We start from the raw sequence: 22,298 nt of genomic DNA on the forward strand, positions 1-22,298 counted from the left end.
GCAAAGAGCCTATGGCAGTGCTGGGCACTTAGTAGGCCCTCAGCAATGCTGGCTCTCCTCCACCCTCCAATGTCCAAGGCAGCTGTGACTGTCCTTAATCCATCGCCCAGCAGCTCCACCACGGAGTGATGCGGACCGGGGTGCAGCGTTCCGGGCTCCGGGCTCTGAGGGTGCAGGGAGAAGGAATGGGTGGCCGGAGCTGGTCTCAGCACCGCCTCTGCAGGGCAGGGAACTGGTCTCACGGTGAGCCTGGACCCAGAGGTCACGCATATTAACTCACCCAGCAGAAAGATGAAAGAGCTCCAACTTAAGAACAGTTCGAGCAGTGGTGACCCGAGGGGTGCCACGGTGGAGAGTTTGGGGGGGCCTAGTGGTTGTTGGTGATCATTCTTAAGAAATGGCGATCACCTGCAAAGAGTGCAAAGTGTGCGAGGTGTGCGAAGCGCCTCACCGCGGTAGCTTTGGCTCCGGGTGGGAGGTGGCGCCCAGACCTGGGAATCAGGTGTCAACCCCCCACCCCAACCTCGGGGTGGTTCAGGGCTGCGCCCTTTGCGCTGGGCAGGTCCCTTGGGGTGCGCCCCTCAGTCTAGGGCGGGGACCGGGCGGCGGCCGGGGCTCCTCCCTCTTCGTCAGGGGCGTCCCTGCTCTTAACCCGCGCGCGGGGGCGCCCTGGCCACTGAGCTCCGCCGAGCAAGAGAGCGCTCAGCGCAGAGCCAGAGCTGCGCGCGTCCGGTTCCGAGGCCGTCGCCAGCCCACCAGCATGGCCCCCTCAGCGGCGCCGGGCGGCAGCAGCCTGCCTAGCGGTTTCGCGGTCTTCATCACCTTCCCGGACATGCTCTTCATCTTCGAGTTTGTGAGTGGCTGGCGCGCCCCGCGCCCGCGCCGGGGAGGGCGGGATGGGATGGGTCGTGCCGCGCGCTCTCCTGAGGGATCCGCACAGCGCGCCGACTGATCCGCAAGCAGCGAGGGTCCCTGAGCCTCGGTAGCCGGGCCCGGGGAGGAAACACTCTCCCGCACGCCCACCCCGCAGTAATGCTTTGGCCCGTTCTAGCTAACGGCCATGGGGAAACCGCCTCCAAGACTTAGGTGGAAAAAACGAACTTGCAACACGGGTCAGATATCCGAAGGCGGCCCCGGTCCACTCTTTGCGCGCCGGTTCCGATGCTGCGCTCCCGACCTGTGTCCTATGGGCCGCGCAGAGGAGGCCCTTATTGGAGAGCGACGTCCTGTAGAGGGGCCCAGCTCTTTCCAGGGTTAGGATTTTGCTTAAAAATTTAAAAATCATCCAAAGAAACCTGAGGATTACCAAGCGAAGTGTGGAGATTGGGTTGGCGTCATAGGAGGAGCCGAATCCGGATTATTTTCTCTTGAACGTCTCTGGTGAAAGTATTTGCGACAACTTTGATCTGGAACTAATAAAACACGCTGTCGTTTGCTCCGCCACAGCCATGGTGCCCAGTGTGGGGTGTGCGAGGGGAGAGGGACCTGTGAGAGCCGTCCCCTGCCTTGGCTGACCTTGAGCAGTCTGGAGACCTCTGCACCGCGGCTGGTCCCTCCCTACACTGGAGCTGCACAGCCTCAGATCGCGGCTGCAGGAAAGCGCTTCCTACTCTGGGCTCCTGTAAAGTGCTCACTGCCGGGAGGCTTCAGACCCGCCTTCAGCCTAAACTCCCCAGGGCCCCAGGGCCTTACCTAAGGGGGGGGCGGGTGCAGTATTTCTTCTGTGGGTGCCGTTCCACGGGCTCCGAGACTCCTTTCCCTGCGTCCCCACCGCAGAAGTGGCTGCCTGGAGAGTCAGCTGGAAAAGAAAACGTCCAAGCCTGTTTAAAAACGGGACCCCAGCTTCTTATCTCCTGATGGTCAGGGAGGGTGAGAACCACAAAGGGAGCAGCTTCTGGCATCCGTGGAGGGTTGGGGGAGAGGGAAGTGGGGGTTAAGTTCGCTTGATGGCACCATATCAAGGAAGTAACATCTAGGAGAAACCCTGGACACCTCTAAGCTGAGCCACACCCTTTATAGGCAGGGACACCCAGGCCCAAAGTGGAAGGGGCTTGCAGTCACTGGAACATTCCTTCCCCAAATGGCTCATCTCTGCGCTTCCAGTCGCACTTAGCCTGAAAATGAGCATGTGTGATGAGCAGTAGGTGGTTCCTTCAGAGGCTACTCTATTTACAAAGGCAGAATTTGGTGACCGTAAGTGATGATGGCTAAAGGTGAGGTGAGATGGGGCAGAGAGATTTTTGAGCAACAGAATGACTTGCTAGTATCTCTTGAGTTGCCCCAATGAGTTTTTGACTCTGCCTTTGTAGCTGTTTGGGGAGCATTATAACAAGAATCATAAGAAAGTGTGTTGAGAATTCCCTGGCGGTCCAGTGGTTAGGACTCTGTGCTTCCACTGCCAGGGGCCCGGATTCAATCCTTGGCCAGGGAACTAAGATCCCGCAAGCCACACGGCATGGCCAAATAAATAAATAATTTTTTTAAAGTGTGTTAATTGGGCTTCAGGCAAAAGACTCTAGCACACCCTCCTCCTCTTGCCCTGAATTGAATAGGTACATGAACAAGTGTGTCACAATAATCAACGGGTGGAAACAGCCCAAATGTCCCATCAACAGGTGAATGGATAAGCAAACTGTAATATTCCATGCAACGGAATATTATTCAGCTGTAGAAAGGAATGAAGTGCTGATACGGGTTGATAAACCTGAAAACACTGTGCTAAGTAAAAGAAGCCAGGCACAGAAGGTTACATAGTGTATGACTGCATTTATATGAAATGTCCAGAATGGGTAAATCTATAGAGACAGAACACAAATTGGTGGTTTGCCAGGGGCTGAGAGGAGAGGGAAATTGGGAGCAGCTTAATGGGTATGGGCTTTTCTTTCAGGGTGAGGAAAATGTTTTGGAGTTAGAGGTGATGGTTGCACAACATCGTGAATGTATTAAATGCCATCGAACTGGTCCATTTTAAATGGTTAGTTGTCTGTTGTACCAACTTCAAATCAATTTTTTTTAAATTAAGAGCTATTTCAAAAATGACAGAAAAGTATATATACTTTAATAGGCATCCATGTAATTAACACTCAACTTTGTCAAATCTTAATATTTTGCCTTATTTACTCTCAGTATTAAGGAAATAGAGCTTTCAGATGACATCTAAGCCCCCTGGATATTCTGCTATTATCTTATCTTATCTCTCCTCCCCTCCAGCCTCAGGACGACCCCTGAGCTGAATGTGTGTTCAGGATTAGAACTTTACTGCACACCTAACTATCTATGACTACACATGGTGTGGTTTTATATATTTTCTCGCTTTCTGAAAGTATTATCACCCCGTATACATCCTTCTGCAATGCTTTTCATGCAACCTTGTTCTGAGGTTTATACATGTTGACACTCTTTATTCAGTCGTCTATTCATGGACATTTGGGCAATTTCCAATTTGTTGCATTTTGGTAGCGCAGATGGAACTGCTAAAGAACATCCTTGTATTTGCCTCTTTACTTTTGGGAATTTCTTGTGGGAACACACAGAGATTTGACTTGCTGGGTCATAGGGAATGCACACCCTTGTTTTCCCAGATGTTAGCACACTGATGTCCAAAAGGGTTATTCCAACTTACACAGCCAGAAGTGAAGTTTCCAGGAAGCTGATGAAGCTTAATTAAGCTCAGGACCCCCACTTGCTCAGGACCCTTCCAAGACTCTGACTCACTCTGCATGCTTTCGTAAAGAGGGTCCCCATATTGTAGAACTTCCTGACCCCACCAGCAGCTTATGAAAGTCTCCATTGTTCCTCATCTTGCCACACTTGGTAGAGTCAGACTTTGTCATTTTCTGCTAGTCCAGAGGCTGTGAAATGCTTGATTATTTTTTAACTCTGTGGTCCAGCGAGTCGTTGATGACTCCCAGTCCGTATTCTCATGCCTGACCTCCCAATAGCCTGGGAGGTGCAGATGCCAAACTTTCAGCCTCCAGGACTAACAAGGTGGAGCTCTGCCCAGCTCCCAAGACATGGAAACTGCCCACAGGGCAGGGAAGGCTGGTAGCTCAGGGCGGCGCAGGGCCGCTGAACTCTGGCCCTGCACCCCTACCCCTGAGCTCCTGACCTCTGACAGCTGCAGGGTCTTCACAGGAAAGGGAAGGCAGGCCCAACCAGGTGCTGTGACCCTGCCTCGTGAGCACCCCAGAGCCGCAGAGACCATGCTGCTGTTGCAGGCGGTGGGGTCACAGGTGTACCCCCATTCAGGTGCAGGTGGAACGCCCAATGTGTCCCCTCCTCCAACAACTCCCCCCAGGGCTTTGCTTCTGGCCTGTTCCCCCACTGCCACCCAAGGAAATGTTTCCTTTTGGAGCCAAGGCTCTGGCTTCCCTTCCTCGTCTTCCCTCTAAGCCAGGGGCTTCGTGACACTTGGGACATGTTCAGAAAATGGGATGTTAACATAGGGTGGTTTTTTTCTCAGCTCTGGCCAGCTCTGGTCTCCCCAAGTGCTGGGAGAGACGCCTCCCTTTCGAAACTTGTGAAGGGGATACCTGAAAACAGGTTATGTAAGAATCTTTAACCCAACCGCCTCTTCCCCAGCCTGCTAGAGGTGGAGCCGCTGATAGAATGGCTGGACTTTGAGAGAACATTTCTTTGGAAAGAGTGTGTGCACCTCAGAGTGCACAGGAGGACCAGAGAAGGTCAGCTGGCTCAGGGCAAAGCCTGCCGTGTGCCCTTTGGGGGGCGGGGGTGGGCGTGGGAAGCCACCCGGAAGCAGCTGGCAGTGTCGATTCTTACAGTGACATGGACGTAGTAGTTACTGAAATGAGACTGCTCCTAGCACCCAAAGTGACTGGGGACTTTTTATTATTTGAGAGTGACCAGAAAAGTCCTGGGACCTGCCCTAGATTTTCACCTGTCTGGGGAACAGCAGCACCTGGCAGGGCGGTGGGGAGCAGGATGACAAAGCACTTTTCTGACGGGTGGTCCACATTCTGGCTACACCGGGAATCCTAGGAGATGAGAGATGTAGAATCACAGAAACCTAGTTTTCAAGAGGTGAGGGGAAACTGAGGCTCAGAGAGGGGAGGCAGCTCGCCGGGTACCTCCGTCTCCAGTGGCACTTCTTGCAGTGACAGCAGAGCTGTTGCAGGTTCCTGCATTCACCCAAACACCCACGATGACCTTCCGCCTACAGCAGAAGGGACCACACTGCCCACCCGGCAGTCCTGGGCAAGGCCTGGTTCCCTTTTCTCCCCACCCCCACACCCAGGGAGTGAAGGGAGCCACTGGGGAGCTCACAGCTGCCTAGGCCTTATTGTCAAAAACACCCTGGAAGGGCTTCCCTGGTGGCGCAGTGGTTGAGAATCTGCCTGCTAATGCAGGGGACACGGGTTCGAGCCCTGGTCTGGGAGGATCCCACATGACGTGGAGCAACTAGGCCCGTGAGCCACAACTACTGAGCCTGCGCGTCTGGAGCCTGTGCTCCACAACAAGAGAGGCCGCGATAGTGAGAGGCCCGCGCACCGCGATGAAGAGTGGCCCCAGCTCGCCGCAACTAGAGAAAGCCCTCGCACAGAAACGAAGACCCAACACAGCAAAAATAAATAAAATAAATTAATAAACTCCTACCCCCAACATTTCTTTAAAAAAAAAAAAAAAAACCACCCTGGAGGTCCTCGGTCACTAGGTCCTGGGCCAGCCCAAGAATCTGCATTTGATAAGCACTGCACGGCCCGCATCATCCAGCTAGGTTTGGAGTGGTCAGCGGGAGGCCAGTCTACCCCTCAACGTTAAATGGGCGACAGGATACTGGAGACAGCTCCCAGTGAAAGGCTTGGGCAAGAAGCCAGGTGCCCTGAGGTTCTCCTGGGCTCAGGGGAAGCACCGTCTCTGCTCCTGGGGAAACTTTCCTGCCGTCCCAGCCAGGGACCTCTCCTACAGTCACCAGAGAGTGCGGGCCGGCCCTGCTGCCAGTGCAGGGCGGTGGCTGAGTCTCACTTCCCTGGCTGTGCCCAATGGCTCCTGGCCCTGTGTCTCTCCTCGTGTTGCAGGCCCCTCCCTGGAGCTGTTTAGAAGGAGGTAAAGGTACTGCTGGGTTTTCTCCTTTCCTCTTCTCTAAAGGGAGGGGAAGAATTATAGGTAGAGGTCTCTCAGGGGTTTGTCCTTGGAGCTGAGAAGTGACTTTTCCAGGGTTTCAAGAACGGGAGGCCTGCTTTGATCAGAAGTCAGTGACTCTGAGCTGTTCTCTGGAAACCGCTAAGCGTGATGACGCAGCTCAGGATCCTCATGCATACGTCATCACAACCAAGCTGCCTTGAAAAAGATTGCTTTTACGCTTTCCATAGGTCACCCCCAACTCGATGCAGATGGGCCCCCCTCTCTGTCCGAGTGCTGTCAGAAGAGAGTAGGCAGGTTCCAGATGCCCCTGCAAGGCATAGCTCACACTCAAGTCAGGCCAGGACAAAGGCTGGCTGTTGCACCCATTCCCTCCATGCTGGCTGCCAGGGAGCGTTGGGGAGGTGTGCTGTGCTGCCAGCTGAGGCTGGTTCTGCAGAACCTCAGGAATGGCTTGACTTTTTTTTTTTTTTAATTGAAGGATAGTTGATTTACGTTGGGCCAATCTCTGCTGTACAGCAAAGTGACTCAGTTATACACATACAGACATTCTTTTTTTTAATATTCTTTTCCATTATGATTCATCCCAGGAGATTGGATATAGTTCCCTGCGCTATATGGTAGGACCTCGTGGTTTATCCATTCTAAATGTAATGGTTTGCATCTACCAACCCCAAGTTCCCAGTCCATCCCTCTCCCTTCCTCCCCCTTGGCAACCACAGGTCTATTCTTTATGTCTGTAAGTCTTTTCCTGCTTTGTAGATAGATTCATTTGTGCCATATTTTAGATTCCACATGTAAGTGACATCATATGGTATTTGTCTTTCTCTTTCTGACTTACTTCACTTAGTATGATAATCTCTAGTTATATCCATGTTGCTGCAAATGGCATTATTTCATTTGTTTTTATGGCTCAGTAGTATTCTATTGTATATATGTACCGCATCTTCTTTACCCGAGGAATACCTCGGCTTTGCTCTGGACTCAGAACACATTATCTGAGGGAAGGGCTGGGCATGGGAACTGGGCCACCTGGGGCCTGCCTCCAGGCAGGATGGGGCCGGCCAGGCTGGACCTGGATGGGGGCTGGGGGCTGACTCCCCCTAGATTCCGTGCTGAGCCCTGGCTTCCACCCCTGATACAAGCCCAGCTGCACTTCTTCTTGGCTCTCAAGTATAGGTCCCTGGACTTGGTGCTTTGGACCAGAGGCCACCAGGGTCAGGCACTGATGAGATGCCCCAGCAGGTGTTCTCTCTGGATGCTGATGAAAGTGAGGACAGCAGATGAATGACAGCCCTGGTCCCTGAAGCACTGATGCCTTGGGGAGGTGTGGGCCAACTCCTCACGGGTTCCAGATTATTCCTCAGAGCATGAAGCAGGGCCCTGGTACTCTCTGCATCGTGGGGCTCTGACCTGTCTTCTGCATTCTGGTGGGAAGCTGTGGTTCCTGGTAGCTTCTGGGTGGGTAGCTTCTAGTGGCATAACTACTTCCTAGGGTTAATGTAGTGGCCTTGATTCTCTGCCATACTTAGCCAAGGCTCTCTGTCCCTCCCACCATGTGAAAAATATTCTGTTCATGCTGGGGCAAAACAACCCCTGTGTTGAATCATTTTAATACACCAAGGCCCTAGGACCTAGAAGATACATGTAGGAACTAAAAGAAAAGCCTTATCACCAGCCATCACACATCGAGGTGCATGTGCAGTGAGAAAAAGGGCCACACAGCCAGTCTCAGCTGACCTGAAATTCCACACTGGAGCCTTGGTTCCTGTTAGAATACAGTCAGGCTGGGAGGGGAGGGGCCAGAAAGAGAGGGACGGGGGCAAGGAGGAGAAGCACCCCCGCATGCTAATGACCAGTGCTATGGGGGGTGGGTACTCACCTGGGGGAAGAGGGACTCAGGCCTGGACAGGCGGCCACTTCCCAGTCCACACTCACCCTGTTTATATCAACTACAGACGTGAACTCACACCCTGTCTTTTTGAACCCCAGACCTCTATCCTCCTCTTCACAAACAGACTCAAAGTCCCCTGAGTCCTGGTCTCACCCTCAGATTAAAGGGACATTATCTAAGTCTAGATTGGGAGGGTCATGTGACGATGGTTCCCCAGAAGGAAGGAGCCTGCTGACAATGGGGCCAGGAGGGCGGAGCACCTGGCGTAGGTAAACTGAGTCACGGAGCCTCAGCAGCACCCCTGGTGTTCACCGCGGGAGTAGACTCAGAGGTCAGACTCCTCAGTTGGCAGAGGGGGAGAGGTTCCCCACAGAGAGCATCTCTGACCTGCCCCAGATACCTCCATGAGGTCCAAGGAGAGGACGCTGTGCGAATCTCTGGGCTCCTTCCCTCTCCTGGGCAGAGGTGTTCAGCTCAGGTCAGGTCACCCTCACTGGGGCCCCGACACTCACCAGGACCTGCCTCTGCCCTTGGTGGCCCCAGAGCTGCTTGAGTGGGGCTTGGCAGCAAGACTGGAGGAGAGAGGCCAGGACGGGAGAGATGGGCTCCATTTACTTGTGTGTCTTTGAATAAAGTCTGTCTCCCTGGATGTACCTGCCCCTGGTGCTGCCATTTCCTCTCAGTATCTGTGAAATGCATAAGTGAATGAATGAATGAATGGGTGGCTGAGTAAGTGAGCAAGTGAAGGAAGCCTTTCCTTTGACTTGCTGGCAGCCCAGTTCCTCCATACAAGGGTGGTGGGGTTCAGATGACGACTAGTGTTTGCTTCCTGCTCCCTCTGCTTTTCAGAACAGGAAGAGTCCCCAGCCTCCCTCTCAGACCCCTTTTTGTGGGTCTTGGGAAGGCTTCAGTGCTCTGACCTCCCTGTCTCTATACTCTCCTGCTGTCTGGTGCTTATGTCCTCTTGACTTGGTGCCTATTCCCTTCTCTGCAGTAGCCCAGCCTCCAGACGCGCACGCACAAGAAAATGCCCTCTACCTCACGGAATGACTGATTCTTTTAGTCAACCAAGGCTCAGAGCTGGGACTGCTGTTTCTGCTGGAACACCATTACTCTACTGGTCAAGTCATCTGCATAGGCCCTCCCAGCATTGCAATGAACCCTGACTGCCAAAAGAGTTCAGTGGATAGAGACACTTCCAGAAGCACAAATTGGAGTTGCTGTTCCTGGTGGCCTTGGGAGAGCACCTAAGGGCTCTGAGCTCTCGGCAGTCGGGACAAGTCTCATTGGTGTGTCCATCTCTCTTCTCCCTCCTGGGGAGGTAATTTTTGCCCACCTGACCAAAGTAGCAGGACTGACTGCTCAGGGTTGGGTGCGCCACCCGTGTTCTGTGGCCAGTTTCCTTCTCAAGAGTTCAAGGCACAAGCTCCTGTTCACATGTGCCTTCAAGACCACACCGTGCCCCCGGAGCTTGGGAATTCTGACGCTGGGCCCCCAGGGACTTACTACCAGATGTGTGTGTGACCAGCCCCACGTGGACGTCCTCCTTGGGGCACGTCTTGCCTGGTTATTGGAAGGCTGCCTGCTTGTGGCAACCCTGACAGAGTAAAATGGAGCCCCAGAAAAATATTCAGAGAATTTGAGTGATTCTTCTGCCTTGACCTCAATGATCCAAGTCTTGCAGCAAAAACACTGGACAATTGTGGACCCAGAGCTCTCAGCCCTGCACAAGCAATGGAGACACTCTGCCAATCTCAAGAATGTGCCGAAGGAGTCCTTTTCCCACTTTTGTAACCAAAGCTCATTGTTGGAAGGAAGCCTTTCTCATATGTTTATGTCCTTTGTGTTCCCTTCGGCAGAGGCAGACACATTTTCCTCAGCTTTTGATTTCTGGGAGATTGTAGGTTTTTCTCTTTTTGATACTTCTGAAGTTATTTTAAAATTCTGGGCCCCCACAAGGTCTGGAGGGGATAATTGTGCATGTTGAGATCTTGACCTACTGGGGTTTCCACGTGGTTACAGGAGAGCCTTCGCCCCATCGTATGACAGTTATGACAGCAAGTATTTAGAGCACTCGCCGTGTGCCAGGCACCTGTAGATATAAACTCATTTCACCCGGTCCCATTGGGTGGGCGCCACTGCTATCACTATTTTTCAGATAGGGACCAGAGAGGAAGTAACTTGCCCAGAGACAACCAGTGACCCAGCAACATGGCAGAGCTGATTCAGATTCAGTAATTCTGAAGTCTACACCCTTAACCACCCTTGCCTGCCTCCTCTGGATTAATTCAGAAAAGAAAAGAAAGGACCTACTCTTGAGTTCACGTGAGACCTTCCCCAAGACCATCTCCTGAGGAAATTTTTTCCCCAAAAATCACTTGATGAGGTAGACCACAGATTAAAACTTTTTTAAGTCTTTGGAAATTTTTTGTCTGGATTTGTACAATATCCTTGGTTCTTACAGAACTTCACCTCTGCTCAGCCTCCAAAAGCACACTGACTGAAAGATGGGCGGTTTCCAGTCCTAAAACACCAGGGCGGGTAGAGGCCTCAGATCCCCAGCTCCACCCCTTTCATGGACACTGAGGCTGTGTCCCCGTGTCTAGAGGACACCCAAGGATGAGCGACTCTCATGTTCAGAGCAAGACAGGGATGGAAGCCTAAGGAGAGGAAAGGAAACTTTGTATCAGAGCCAGTCAGGACCTGGAGAGGCATCTTGGCCGGCACTGCTGGACGTTGGAGACAGGAGCCATTTCTCCTTGTTTGACAGGAGTTACCAAAACTCCATCCATGGACTGCTTGTGTTATGGAAACATACTCCAAAGCCTTTGGCAAAGAGCCTGGGGTGTTTGCTTCTTGTCCTATCACTCTGCTTCTCTCCTTGGCATGAGACCTGGGCACTGGGGTTTTCGAGGTGACCCAGGCGATTCCAGTGCAGAATGAGGGCTGAGGACCACTGAGCCTTAGTCCAGGCCCCACCCCCGTTTTCTAGCTTGGGGATCTGGGACCCAGAGAGCGAGCTCAACCCTGGTGGCTCTTGGGCCACTCAGCTAAGAGATGTTATGCAAGACGGGGACCTGGGCGCAGGTGAGGGTGGTGGGAATCTGGCCTGTTGATGGAGATGAACAGAAACTGGAGCCATGCCTCCACCTGTGTAACTGATGTGTCAAAACGATTGCCTCTCAGTGTGCTTCCTGAGAGCTGGGAGCCCCTTCGGGTTCTCTTTAGGAAGGGAAGTGCTTGAACCCTCACCTACACCTTTGCTCTTGACAAATATTTGGCCAGTAGCGTTCTGAGACCAGGGTGGAGTGGACTGTTCCCTGCCCGGGATGGCTTATTTCCAATTGGACTGCTCCCTGCCCGGGATGCCTTATCTCCTAGGTGTGGGTGCTGTACTTGCTCTGTTTGCTCTCTGCAAACTTTGTAGGTGGAGTGAGGCAGGCACTGGCTTTGCCCCATGATTCATGCTGAATCTCGGCTTTCCACTGAGCAGGGCCTGGCACGCCTTTGAGGTGGCCCCACGATCAGCTGTGTGAAGGTCACCCTTCCTCAAGCCCCACCCCCTGCCACTCCTTGTTCCCCAACCTCCTGCCAGCTCACGGCCTTCCCAAGCCCTCACTGCTGCTCCAGCATCCTTTGGGCTTGGCATGTACCCTTTTCTCCCCTGGAAAGCCTCGTCCTGACCTTCTGGCGTAAGTCCACCTCTCCCTTCAAGACAGTTGGGACCATGTCCCAGTCGGGGCTGCTTTTCCCAATCGTCCTGCGCTGTCACTGGCTGACTCTACGTCTGTCTGCACTGGGCTGCCGGCATCCTGGGTGAGCAGACTTCCCTCTGCTGTTGGGTGGTGAGGGGGCACAGGGCCAGAAGCTTCACACTCACACCCACAGTTTCAGGCGGTTCGCACCAGCCGGCAACATGCGGAGTGAGCTGCCAAGTGCCATTTACAGTGGAGGAAGCCAGGGCCCGAGAGGTGGAACCACATGCTACAGCATCCTCCAGCGGATTCGGGGGAGAGGCCCTCTCACGCCGTGTGCCAGCAGCCCTCTGCTCACAAGATGGGCAAGCCAGATCCACCCTCTTCTCCGTGCCACACTCTCGTGCCTTCTAAATCCAAGTCTGTCTCAGCCATTGGCACAATCACATCCTTTTGTTAAGCGTCCCTTATGAAAAAGGCCCAGCAACCTGTTTGATCTTAAAGGCAACTGTGGATGAATCTACACACACATCTTACTCTACAGCAGTCTGAGGATTTTTATCTAATCGATTTTGCTCCACTTATTGTAAGTTGGAAAGTGTGTCCCACTGCCTCTCAGTCATCAGTAGAGGAATTTTCTGATCAGAGATGCCCACATATGATTCATCAGACCCAACTTCGTTTTGATAACTCCAGATTCTTCACTGCACTGATTTTTCTACCCAATTATGATGGTCTCCTGAAGCTTCTCTGCTAAGAGGCTCAGAGAACACCTGGGGAAGTGCTATCTCTTACCCAGCAAGTGGGCAGCAGGTGCAGGGAGACAAGGTCAGGGTACCACGTGCATTTACACCCCAGGGGATGCAGGGCTGGGAGGGCAGCCCGTCCTTAGCCCCCAGACCCTTAGGAGGATGGTGCTAAGCTTTGCAGTACCTTGGACCCTGTGACTATCTTCACCCGTGTCCCAGCCCAGTCCTTCTCTGGGGGGGGTCGGTGGAGGAGGCTGAGGTGACTTCACCGGGATGGAGAGGGACAAGGAGAAGGGAAGACAAGTACAGGAAATCCCAGCTTGGGTTGTACCTTGTCCACAGGGGGAGCCGGACTGTACCATTGAGATTATGATCCCTAGTCTGTCCTTATGCTTCTCTTGAAAACATGGGGCTCCCTGACCCTGAGGACACCAAGTGGGTTGTCTTCTGGATAATGACAGGGGGAGGAATGCCTCTCTCACCTCTGAGGAGACCAGGCTGACCTGGGCCCTCCCCACTCCAACCCCATCTCCAAAAGTCAGAGAACTTCTGGGACTTGGGGATTGAAAGGTCAAGTTTTTTTCTTAAATGCTAATGATATATAGTATGGCTAATTTGTTTTGCCAAGTAAAGACCAAAAGAATCAGCTGGCCACTACCATTTTATAAAAGAGAGAATACTTTTGGGAGTTCCCTGGCGGTGCAGTGGTTAGGACTCAGTGTTCTCACTGCCATGGCCCCGGGTTCAAGCCTTGGGCCACAAGCCATGCAGTGTGGCCAAAACAAAACAAAAAGGATATTTTTCTATAAAAAATACTACGAAGGATATAATCTCAGAGTTTGCCCTCTACTAACAAAAACTGGATGGCCTAAGTCCTTTCTAGGGATAACAAATTTTTAACTCAAAGGTGCCTCTGTTTCCCCATCTCACAAATGGGTCAGTACCACACTCACAGGGATGTTGTGAGGATTAACTGAGTTAATTATAGAGTGCCCCTGGTTCCCCAGCGGGACCTCTGGGTCTGGCCCAACCTGGGCATGGGCCCTCCTGGTCTGACCCTCACCCCTTCTCTCCCTCCCTCTGCAGGTCTTTGGGGGGCTGGTGTGGATCCTGATTGCCTCGTCCCATGTGCCCATCCCACTGATCCAGGGCTGGGTCATGTTCACGTCTGTGTTTTGCTTCATAGCCACTACTCTCCTGTACTTCCTGTATGTAACTGGTGCCCACGGCAGCAGACCTTCCTGGATCACCCTGGTGAGTCCCAGTCCTGCGACGGTTGAGGTGGGGGTGGGGGTGGGGTGTGGCATTGGAGCCTCTCCCCTGGCAGGTTGGCTTTGCCAGTGCTGGGTGAGGTGCCCTGTACACGTCTCCCACCCATATGCCAAGGCTGAGCCGGCCAGGCCCTCAGCTCCGAGCTGCCCATAGAAGCCCAGGGCTCCCCAGCGCAGGAGGTCGGGCAGAGGGTAAGGCAGAAGCTGACTGTCACTGTCGCTGCCCGATCCTCTGTGGGCCTGCTCTGCTTTCTCCTGGGTAAACGCCCTTTTCGTGCGAACCGGCAGCCCAACAACCCTCCCTGTACCTCCTGCACCTGCCAGGGGCCAGCTGGCATCTCCCACCACCCAGGAGGGCTGGCTTCCGTTTTGGGGGAGGGGACAGGATGCTGGGGGCTGGTCCTGGCTGCCCAGCGTGAGGCCACGCTCACTGCCCAGCTCCCAGTCACCACCTTCTAGAGCAGGGTCGCCAGAGAGGGACTTGGCCTGGGAAGAGGGAAGCCCTGTGATCTCTCTTGCACATGAATTCTGCTTTGAGGCCCATGAAGGGGGTAAACTTACACGGGGGCCACCTTCCCTTACCTCCCCTGGAAGGGGGCGGGGCTGTTAGCCAGGCCTCTTAGTCTCAAGGGGCCTCCGACCTAGACTTTAGAAACCACCTCCAAGTCGTAACTACTCAAAACCCTGTCCTAGTGCTTTTTTGCTTTTAAAACATACCTGGAGCCCCAATCCCTGGCTCCCCCCAAGAAAAAGCTAACTACAACACAGCAGTGAAAATGGCCTGAGCCTCTCACTCTGTATCGGCCACACCCGAACTGGGGACTGTGACCGCAGCTGACACTTCTCAGGTCCAGAACCAATTTCCACCAATCCCAAAGGGCCACCTCCCCACCCCTTACTAGATCCCAGCTCAAGGGAAAGCAGTATCCTTCCTCCATCAAAGTCCTTACCGTGGCCCCAAACCAGTGAGATTACTCTGCTCGGCAGCTCTGGTGAATCAATGTCTCTGAGGAAGGGGGGCAGGGTTGGCGGGTGTCAAAGGGAGTAGCAGATGACGACGGGGGACCTGGTCCGGGCCAGGCAGGGACAGGTGGGGCGGACAGGCCCTGCTGGGCCACAGCTGCTCCACATCTCCATATCTGGGTGCCCCAGCTCTCTAATGGCCCTTTCTCACCCTGCAGGATGCAGCCTACCACTGTATCGCCTCCCTGTTTTACTTTGGTGCCTCTGTCCTGGAAGCTTTGGCCGCCATCCAGCTGCAAGTGGGCTTCACCTACAAACATTACCATGAAAACATCGCTGCTGTGGTGAGTCCCCAGTCAATGTGCCCTGTTCACAGCTCCCACTGAAAAGGTTCTGAGTGGAAGGCTGCCCGGGCCCTCCCGCATTTTTTTAGTTCACTAAATTTTGAATAAAATAAACCTTCTCCTCATTTCTGAAGAAACAAAGCCTCAGAAAAGGGAAATGATGGGCCCCAGACTCCCTCAGCCACCAGTCAGTGCTGCACTGCCCAGGCCTGCACTGACCAGGGGTCCAAGCCTGGGTGGGCTTTGAGGCAGATGGGGGAGAAGACATGACCGTGGGGCCTGGCACTGTCTTGAGCCCTAGTGAACAATCTTGTTTACCCCTCACAACCGCCCTAGGAGGGAAGTGCCGTTATACCCATTTCACAGATGGAGAACTAGGGCCCTAAGAGCATGCACAACTTGCCCCAGGGTCACCAGGAATTGGAGAGGCCAGGTGCTCTCTCCCCCACACTCTTAGCACCAGTGTGAACAGAACATCTGGCCACTTGGGTTCCTGGCTCTCCATGAGTGTCTTCCAGGGAAGCACACAGTCGGGGCAGGGCCAGTGCTGAGACCACAGATGGAAAGTCGAGTGGCCAGTGTCTCCCAGGCCCTGGCTCTGCGGCTGTGGGGAGGCCCTGCCATGTGCAGCATGTCCAGACCCCCAGCCGTGGATGGTTGCTGCTTGGATTAGGCCTTCGTCTCTTGATGACGGTGTCTCTTTGCCTGACAGCTCTGAGAACCTGTGCAGGAGGAAGCCTGGAGTTCACACTCGCCCATTCCTTGTGCAAGTCCCTTTGTGCCCTCTGAGCCTCGGTTTGCTCATCTATAAAATGGGACAGTAATTCCTGTTGTTCCCCTGGAGAATGAGGCAGCTCTTAAACCACTTCCGTCCAAGGCCTCATGATGAGCAATGGGTGGAACAGGGCTGTAACCTCCTTCACCCCATTAGGAGGTGAGATGGGGGTGAAACTGTGTGTCTGGGGAGCACGCTGCATGTAGGTCTCTGAGCCTTAAAAGGAACAACCTCCAACTGGGGGACCAGATCCATGGCGGGCTGTGAGGTCATGACCTGATTTTCTTGTTGATGGAATGGATCAGAATGACAGGGAATATGAGAATGTATTGTTTCATGAGACTCTTTCCCAGAGTTGTGCACGTGTGTCCTTGCACCAGTGTGCTAACTCATGATATCAGATGTATTTCTAACCATGGATATTGTTCAAAAACTAAGAAAAAGTTTCAGAAATAGCACTCAGATTTCTAGCGATCGACCTATGAATTAAGCAAATCCCAAGGTCAAATGTGATGACACACCACAAGATGTCTGCCCCAGGTGCCAAATCTGTGCCACCCCCGCCTCTCTTTGGGAAGGGTAGAGCAGAGGCTGAGAGAAAACCCACAGGGTGGGCGCAGTTGGGATCTGGGAAGGGGGTTAGTGAGGGTGCCCTTCCTGTTCCCAGAGGGAGGGGTCTGGGGGAAAGCTCCTCAAAGCCTGTCTGCTGGTCCCCAGGGGCCCACCCCCTTTCCTGGGGAAGCCACATACTCCCCTCAGCTCCCAGCCACTCTCCAGTTCCATAAGCATGGCCACCTCCTGGTCCCTGGCATCCCCGCAAATGTCCCACCGTGTGGGACCCTCCCCCATGTGGGCTCATCTCCCAAGATGGCTGGTTCCTAACCCGGAGCACAGCCAGGCAGCACCCTGGTTGTTCTTCCCTCTCTTGGGAGACTGCCTCCTCTGTCACCTTCAAATGACTATTTCATCACCCCCTCACAAGAGAACCCATACACACCTCCCCCATCCCAACCCCAGAAGCCTTCTCTCTGAACAGACTTCAGCCAGGCATTTGACAACCATTTCTGTAAAATTATTGCAGACGAGGGCAGTGAAATGTAGATGGAATGTGGATAGTGGGCCAGCCCTTGACTGAACAATGCAGGAGGGGGGAGTTAATGACCTGCCCACTGGGCAGATATCTAGTTGGGAACCACTGGGCTCTACCAGGCTCTACCATATTCTGACTTCTCCCTTTTACTTTCCATCAAAATGCAGCATGAACAGGCATCCAGAGAGGTGACCTGGATGCACGTGTACAACCTGATGAATTTCCATAATCCATCCATTATTCATAATTCAGAAGTCCTCTGTGTAACAAAGTATCCAGATTAAGAAACAACATAATAAGCAGCTCCCAGAAGTCCCCTTCTTGTCCCGCTGCAGTCACTGTGCCCCTTAACTGAGGATAAGCACTGTCCTGACTTCCAGCTCAGGTTCCACTTCACCTGCTTTGGATCTTCAGGAGTGTGATGTGCCTCCTCCCATGTCTGGCTTCTCTCTCTTCACCTCAGGTCTGTGAGGCTCATCCACGTGGCTGGGTGGGGATGTAGAGGTTCGTTCTCTTTGCTGTTTAGTGTTTAGTGTTCCACTGAGGACTCTACCAACATCTATTTATCCCTTCCACGACTGATCACGTCCCCACATTTCTGGGAGCTGAGCTGGAGAACCATGAGGGGGCCCAGGCAAAGTCAGCAGGGCTGGAACCAGGAATCTAAATGTTGCCAGCAGACGGAAACGCTGGGCTGGAGCCCCCCGGGGGAAATATGAGCCCAGTTCAATGTAAACTCACGCCCTTCTGTTCAAAATATCAGTTTGTGTCTGTGCACATGGGAGACGGGATCATGATGACACACTCAGGATTTAACCCCAGACCCTGCCCAACACCCACATGCCCCTCCCATGGTCTCCGGGGAGGGGGGCGGGGCTGGGGCAGTCCGGGGATGTGAGCAGGCATCTCACGGCCTCCCGCACACCCCTCGCCTTTGGGAGCATCTGGCCTCCTCTCACCCCTCTGGGACTCCTCACCTGTCTCAAAAGCTGAGCTTCTCCCTCTCTCCTCGGCTGGCAGCAGAGAAGCTGCACCCGAGGGATCCCTGGGAGAGGGTTTTTTTTTTTTTTTTTTTTTTTTTTTGCGGTACACGGGCCTCTCTCACTGTTGTGGCCTCTCCCGTTGCGGAGCACAGGCTCCGGATGCGCAGGCTCAGCGGCCATGGCTCATGGGCCCAGCCGCTCCGCGGCATGTGGGATCTTCCCAGACCGGGGCACGAACCTGTGTCCCCTGCATCGGCAGGCGGACTCCCAACCACCGCGCCACCAGGGAAGCCCGGGAGAGGGGTTTATACGGGCCTGAGTTCATGTCCATTCATGGCCCTGGCTCTCAATGTCCCGTGTGCCATTTCCTGACCCCCCTTTAAAGTAAGTGTTTCCTGTTCCTGTGGGGACCTCTGAGGCGCTCCTGCCAAGGGTCTCCATTGGGCTCGGAGTCCCCGACACAGTACACTGCTCCCTCCTGATGGGCAGGGGGGTCTTCAAGGGGCTTCTCACTCGTGTGTGACTGCTCCCTTCAGACAGGGTATTTGATTCCCAGATGCATTTTCTTACCTTGGTTATTAAATAACTCAGGTGACTTACCGCCTCCGGCAGTGAGGGTGAGGGTGCGCCCAGGTGTGGAGGCAGCGGAAGAGCAGGCACAGTTACGGCTGGGTTTAGGGGAATTTTCAGCAGTCACGGGAGTGTAGCCGCCCTGATGTTATGCCTGGGTTAGAAACTCTTGACCCTACACCCAAGGTCACAAGCCAGGTGCAGATATTGGCTTGGGAGCAGGCAGCCCTCAGGGCCGGCCACCCAGAGCAGGGTGATAGGACCGATGGTGCCCAGGTGCACAACGGCAGGTCAGAGCCTTGACAGGGCACAAAGTGACCTTTTGCCACATTTCCCAGCCTCTGTTCCCAGGAGCAGCTTTCTCAGTAAGCTCCCTCCTTTTGCCAAAAGCTCAAAATCCCTCCTCTCCATCCCAGTCCCTCACTTCCTGGGGCCTGGCTCCCTGGCCCATGCCTGTGTCATTCAGAATCTTAGAATAAAATTCTGGTCGGGGTCTGAAGACATCCAGGCAGCAAACCCATGTGTTCAAACTCTCTTAGCCAAGGCCGCTGGGGTCACAGCTGGTGGACTCTGGTCTTATTGGTGTACAGGAAGGAAGTCTTCCATGAAGAGCAGGGGAATTCTTCCCTGCAATGATCACTTGAAGGGTCTCTGAGGGCCCTCGTTTCCAGTTGGATGGCACCAATATGATGGTGTGTGATGGCAAATAGTTGACCTTGCACACCAAGTTCAGTATACCATTAGGTCACCTGGAGTCTGCGCTGAGAGCGTTCTGGGTCGCACCTAGGCTCTGCGGGAAAGCATATCTGCGTGTGTGATGGGGAGCAGTGGCAGTCCACAGACTTAAGGGCTGTCAACCGCAAGCCACGCAAGTGGCGACCCCAGTGTGGGCAGCCCATGCCTCTCCCTCCCCCCATGCATGGCCATTAATTGTCACTTATCTTGGTTTCAGGTGTTTTCGTTCGTAGTCACTCTGCTGTACGTGGTCCACGCAGTGTTTTCTCTAATCAGATGGAAGTCTTCCTAAAGCAGCAGAAGAACTTTAGCTGAAAACCAAGAGGGTGTTAACTGATCGGCCCGCCTTCCAGCATAACACTTTAGAATGCAGAAATGTTCTTGATAGTGGATAAAGAAAGAGGTTTACTCTCCCATATACCTTCATGTCAGAGTAGGAGGCTTGCTACATTTATCCTCCAGCTATTGAGCTGTCTTTCCAAGATCGTTTCCTATTTGAAAGGGGGCAGTGGGAGTGGGAAGTGAGGACTGTGATCTGAGAGACCACAAAACTGGACTGCTGACTCCTGGAGCGGATCGTGAGAACCGTCTACTGGAATTTTCCTCCGGCTCTTTTGAGTGTCCATCTTGCAGCAAGTTTCTCTGTCTTCAAGAATATTCTACCTGTCATGGGGAATAAAATTCACCCAAGAAATATTTGCAGATGTCCACAGTGGGATGTGATAAACCTTTGAAATACTTTATAAAGTACCTTTATGTTCAATACTTTTATGGGGGTGTTTTTCGGTTTTGTTTTGGTTTTTTTTTTAATTCTCCAGTATAGAGAACACAATCATGTCAGCTTTCTGAGGAATCCTTGGTTTAGATGAAATCTCTAGAGGCAGCATCAAAGGGCAGTTCAGGTGACAGTGTGCCCAGCCACTGCATCTCAGAGAGCCCACCGTGGGTATCCCATCCTCCCCAGGAACCAGGGAGGTCAGAGGGCTTCACCATCTCTGGAAACTAACCAAGTATCAGCCTGGGGGACCCCTTCTTTTTCCTACAAAACAGAGGGGTGGGTCTGTGCTAAATTAGAAAATCCTTAAGCCAAAAGAAAACAGGGGCAGAAGTTTCTTCTCACTCTATGTGAAGCTGATCAGAAATTTTCTGGGCAGTATCTTCCATGTTCTATTCCCATTAGGAACGTGGATAAGAAACTGTTTTTAGAATTTCCTTGGACCACACTGTTGTAGAGGAAGGGGACCGGGCCACAGTGTGAAGGGAAGTAGTATGACAAGTGGCAGTGCTCCCTTTCAGGTATGAGATGTCTGGGTCAGGAGGAGAAAGGATGATTAGGAAGGAGGGCACTCAGTAAGGAATCCTGAAAACTCCGCTCCCGTTACGAAATGCTCCTTTATCCCTTCATTAAAGGAAGGTAATGATATTCTAGAGCTGGGACACCAGAACAGGTGTCTCAAAAGCTGGTCACGTTCCAGTGTGGAGGTTTAGGTGCAGAGGCTGGACGACTGCTTGCTAGCGGGCACGCAAAGATTGAAGCCTCAAGCAGGGGTCTGACTAGTTGACATCTTACTCCCCTTCCAACATGGGGACCCTGTGACTAAACTGGATCTCTGGTATCTTCAGGAGCTGTTATCCCAGGGTAATTTTACCAGAAAAGGCCACTTTCACTGAGTCCACTTAAATTTAAGGTAAAATTTTACATTATTAGGAGCAAAAGGTGATTGGGGCTATATCCTGAAAAATAGAAATACAAGTTAAGAAATGATAGGAAGGTTGTCACGTGTTTAACAAATTTGCTACCAGGTGTTGACTGAGGGAAGGCTATAATTTTTTCATCATGCACCAAGATGCTAATAGAAGTTCATATTCGACCCCATCAAAAAAAAGAAACCAGAGGCTTAGTCGAATTTCCCAAGGGTTTCTCAATGTTTTTTCAGTTATCCTCTTTAAAGGAAATTTGATGTGCTCTTTCTCTATTTTCTCTTTTTCAGTTGGGAATTGTCTAATTCTAAACCTTCATTAATCCCAAGCTTTGCAGAAGATTCTCTGACATGACCTTCTCATTCCTTCTATCCTGAGTCATTTTTATAATTTGCAGTTTCATTGGGCATTTGATTTGCCTCCTCTTGCATTGGGTGTAATAAGCGTGGGCAGCCTCAAAAAATGCCCTCTCCTGGTCCTGTTTTCCTTCACCCAGACCACCCCGCCTCTCCCCACCCCCAGCAGACCCTGGTCCAGTCTCCCGGCTGGTGCATCTCACTGCTCAGTTCCATCTGCATCCAGCTATTTAGGAAGTGTTTGCAGGTACAACTTCTGGCCAGTGGGCAGGCCTCCTTGCTAAGGGCAGTGCTCCCAGGAACCCACGTGGCCTGGGGAAGGGGGCATTTAAGAAACCTGCTGGGCAACAGCAGAAAGGTCCTCAGATCACAGAGATTGGGCGTCAACTGAGCACCTACTGTGTGCTGGGACCATTGGTCCCTCCAGGTGTGGGATGGTGTCTGCCCCCCAAAAGCTTCTCGTGGCTGGCATGCCTCAGCTCTGCCTCTGGGTCTTGGGCAAGAGGGAACCTCCTATGGGGCACATCTGGCTGCCACCCCAAGGGCAGGTGGGACATGCCTTAGAGGTTGCCTGCTTGGTGGCCCTGACTTGGACCAAAGGGCAAGTCACACCAACACCCAAATGTGACTGCACAAAGGACCCAAATTTGCACTGTGTGACCACCTTGGCTGCCATGTTTGGAGCTCCTGCCTTGGGTCAGGCACTGTGGAAGCACCTCCCATATAGAGAGCCTCCTGTCATCCTCCCAGTGGGCACAGTAGACAGCTATGACTGTCCTTGTACAGGTAAGGAGACAGACTCACTCAGCTGATGAGAACTGGAGCTGGGTCTGGAGCCAACCTGTTCTGTCCCAGAAGCCCTGTGCTCACTTACTGTCCTCAGGTGTCCAGACCTGTCCCCATGAGGGTCTGTTCTCTGGCTGCTTCTCAGGAAGTGACAGTGAGAAAAGACCTTGTAGTAGACCTGATACCAGTGGGCAGAGGACGTCAGAGGGGGATGAAGCCGGGCATGTGGGACAGACCTGGACCACTAGCAGGGCTTGCAGGAGGCTACATGGCCGAGTCCAGGTCCT

The 22,298-nt window shown here is 53.0% G+C and overlaps 1 protein-coding gene across 4 annotated transcripts; it reads left to right on the forward strand.

Moving 5' to 3' along the window:
• Positions 1 to 760: 760 nt before the first annotated feature.
• Positions 761 to 19,460, forward strand: MAL (mal, T cell differentiation protein (MAL blood group); the record flags this gene model as incomplete). 4 transcript variants are annotated; one of them, XM_079721022.1, is made up of 4 exons in its annotated part: positions 761 to 853; positions 13,524 to 13,691; positions 14,890 to 15,015; positions 19,386 to 19,460. In XM_079721022.1, 4 exons carry the CDS (start codon positions 761 to 763, stop codon positions 19,458 to 19,460), a joined length of 462 nt encoding a protein of 153 aa, XP_079577148.1. The 4 variants fall into 4 exon arrangements, with proteins under 4 accessions (XP_079577148.1, XP_079577149.1, XP_079577150.1 ...); XM_079721023.1 differs by lacking the exon at positions 14,890 to 15,015; XM_079721024.1 differs by lacking the exon at positions 13,524 to 13,691.
• Positions 19,461 to 22,298: the final 2,838 nt, after the last annotated feature.

This window comes from Hyperoodon ampullatus, assembly GCF_949752795.1.
Source record: "Hyperoodon ampullatus genome assembly, chromosome: 15".
Classification (NCBI taxonomy): Eukaryota; Metazoa; Chordata; class Mammalia; order Artiodactyla; family Ziphiidae; genus Hyperoodon; species Hyperoodon ampullatus.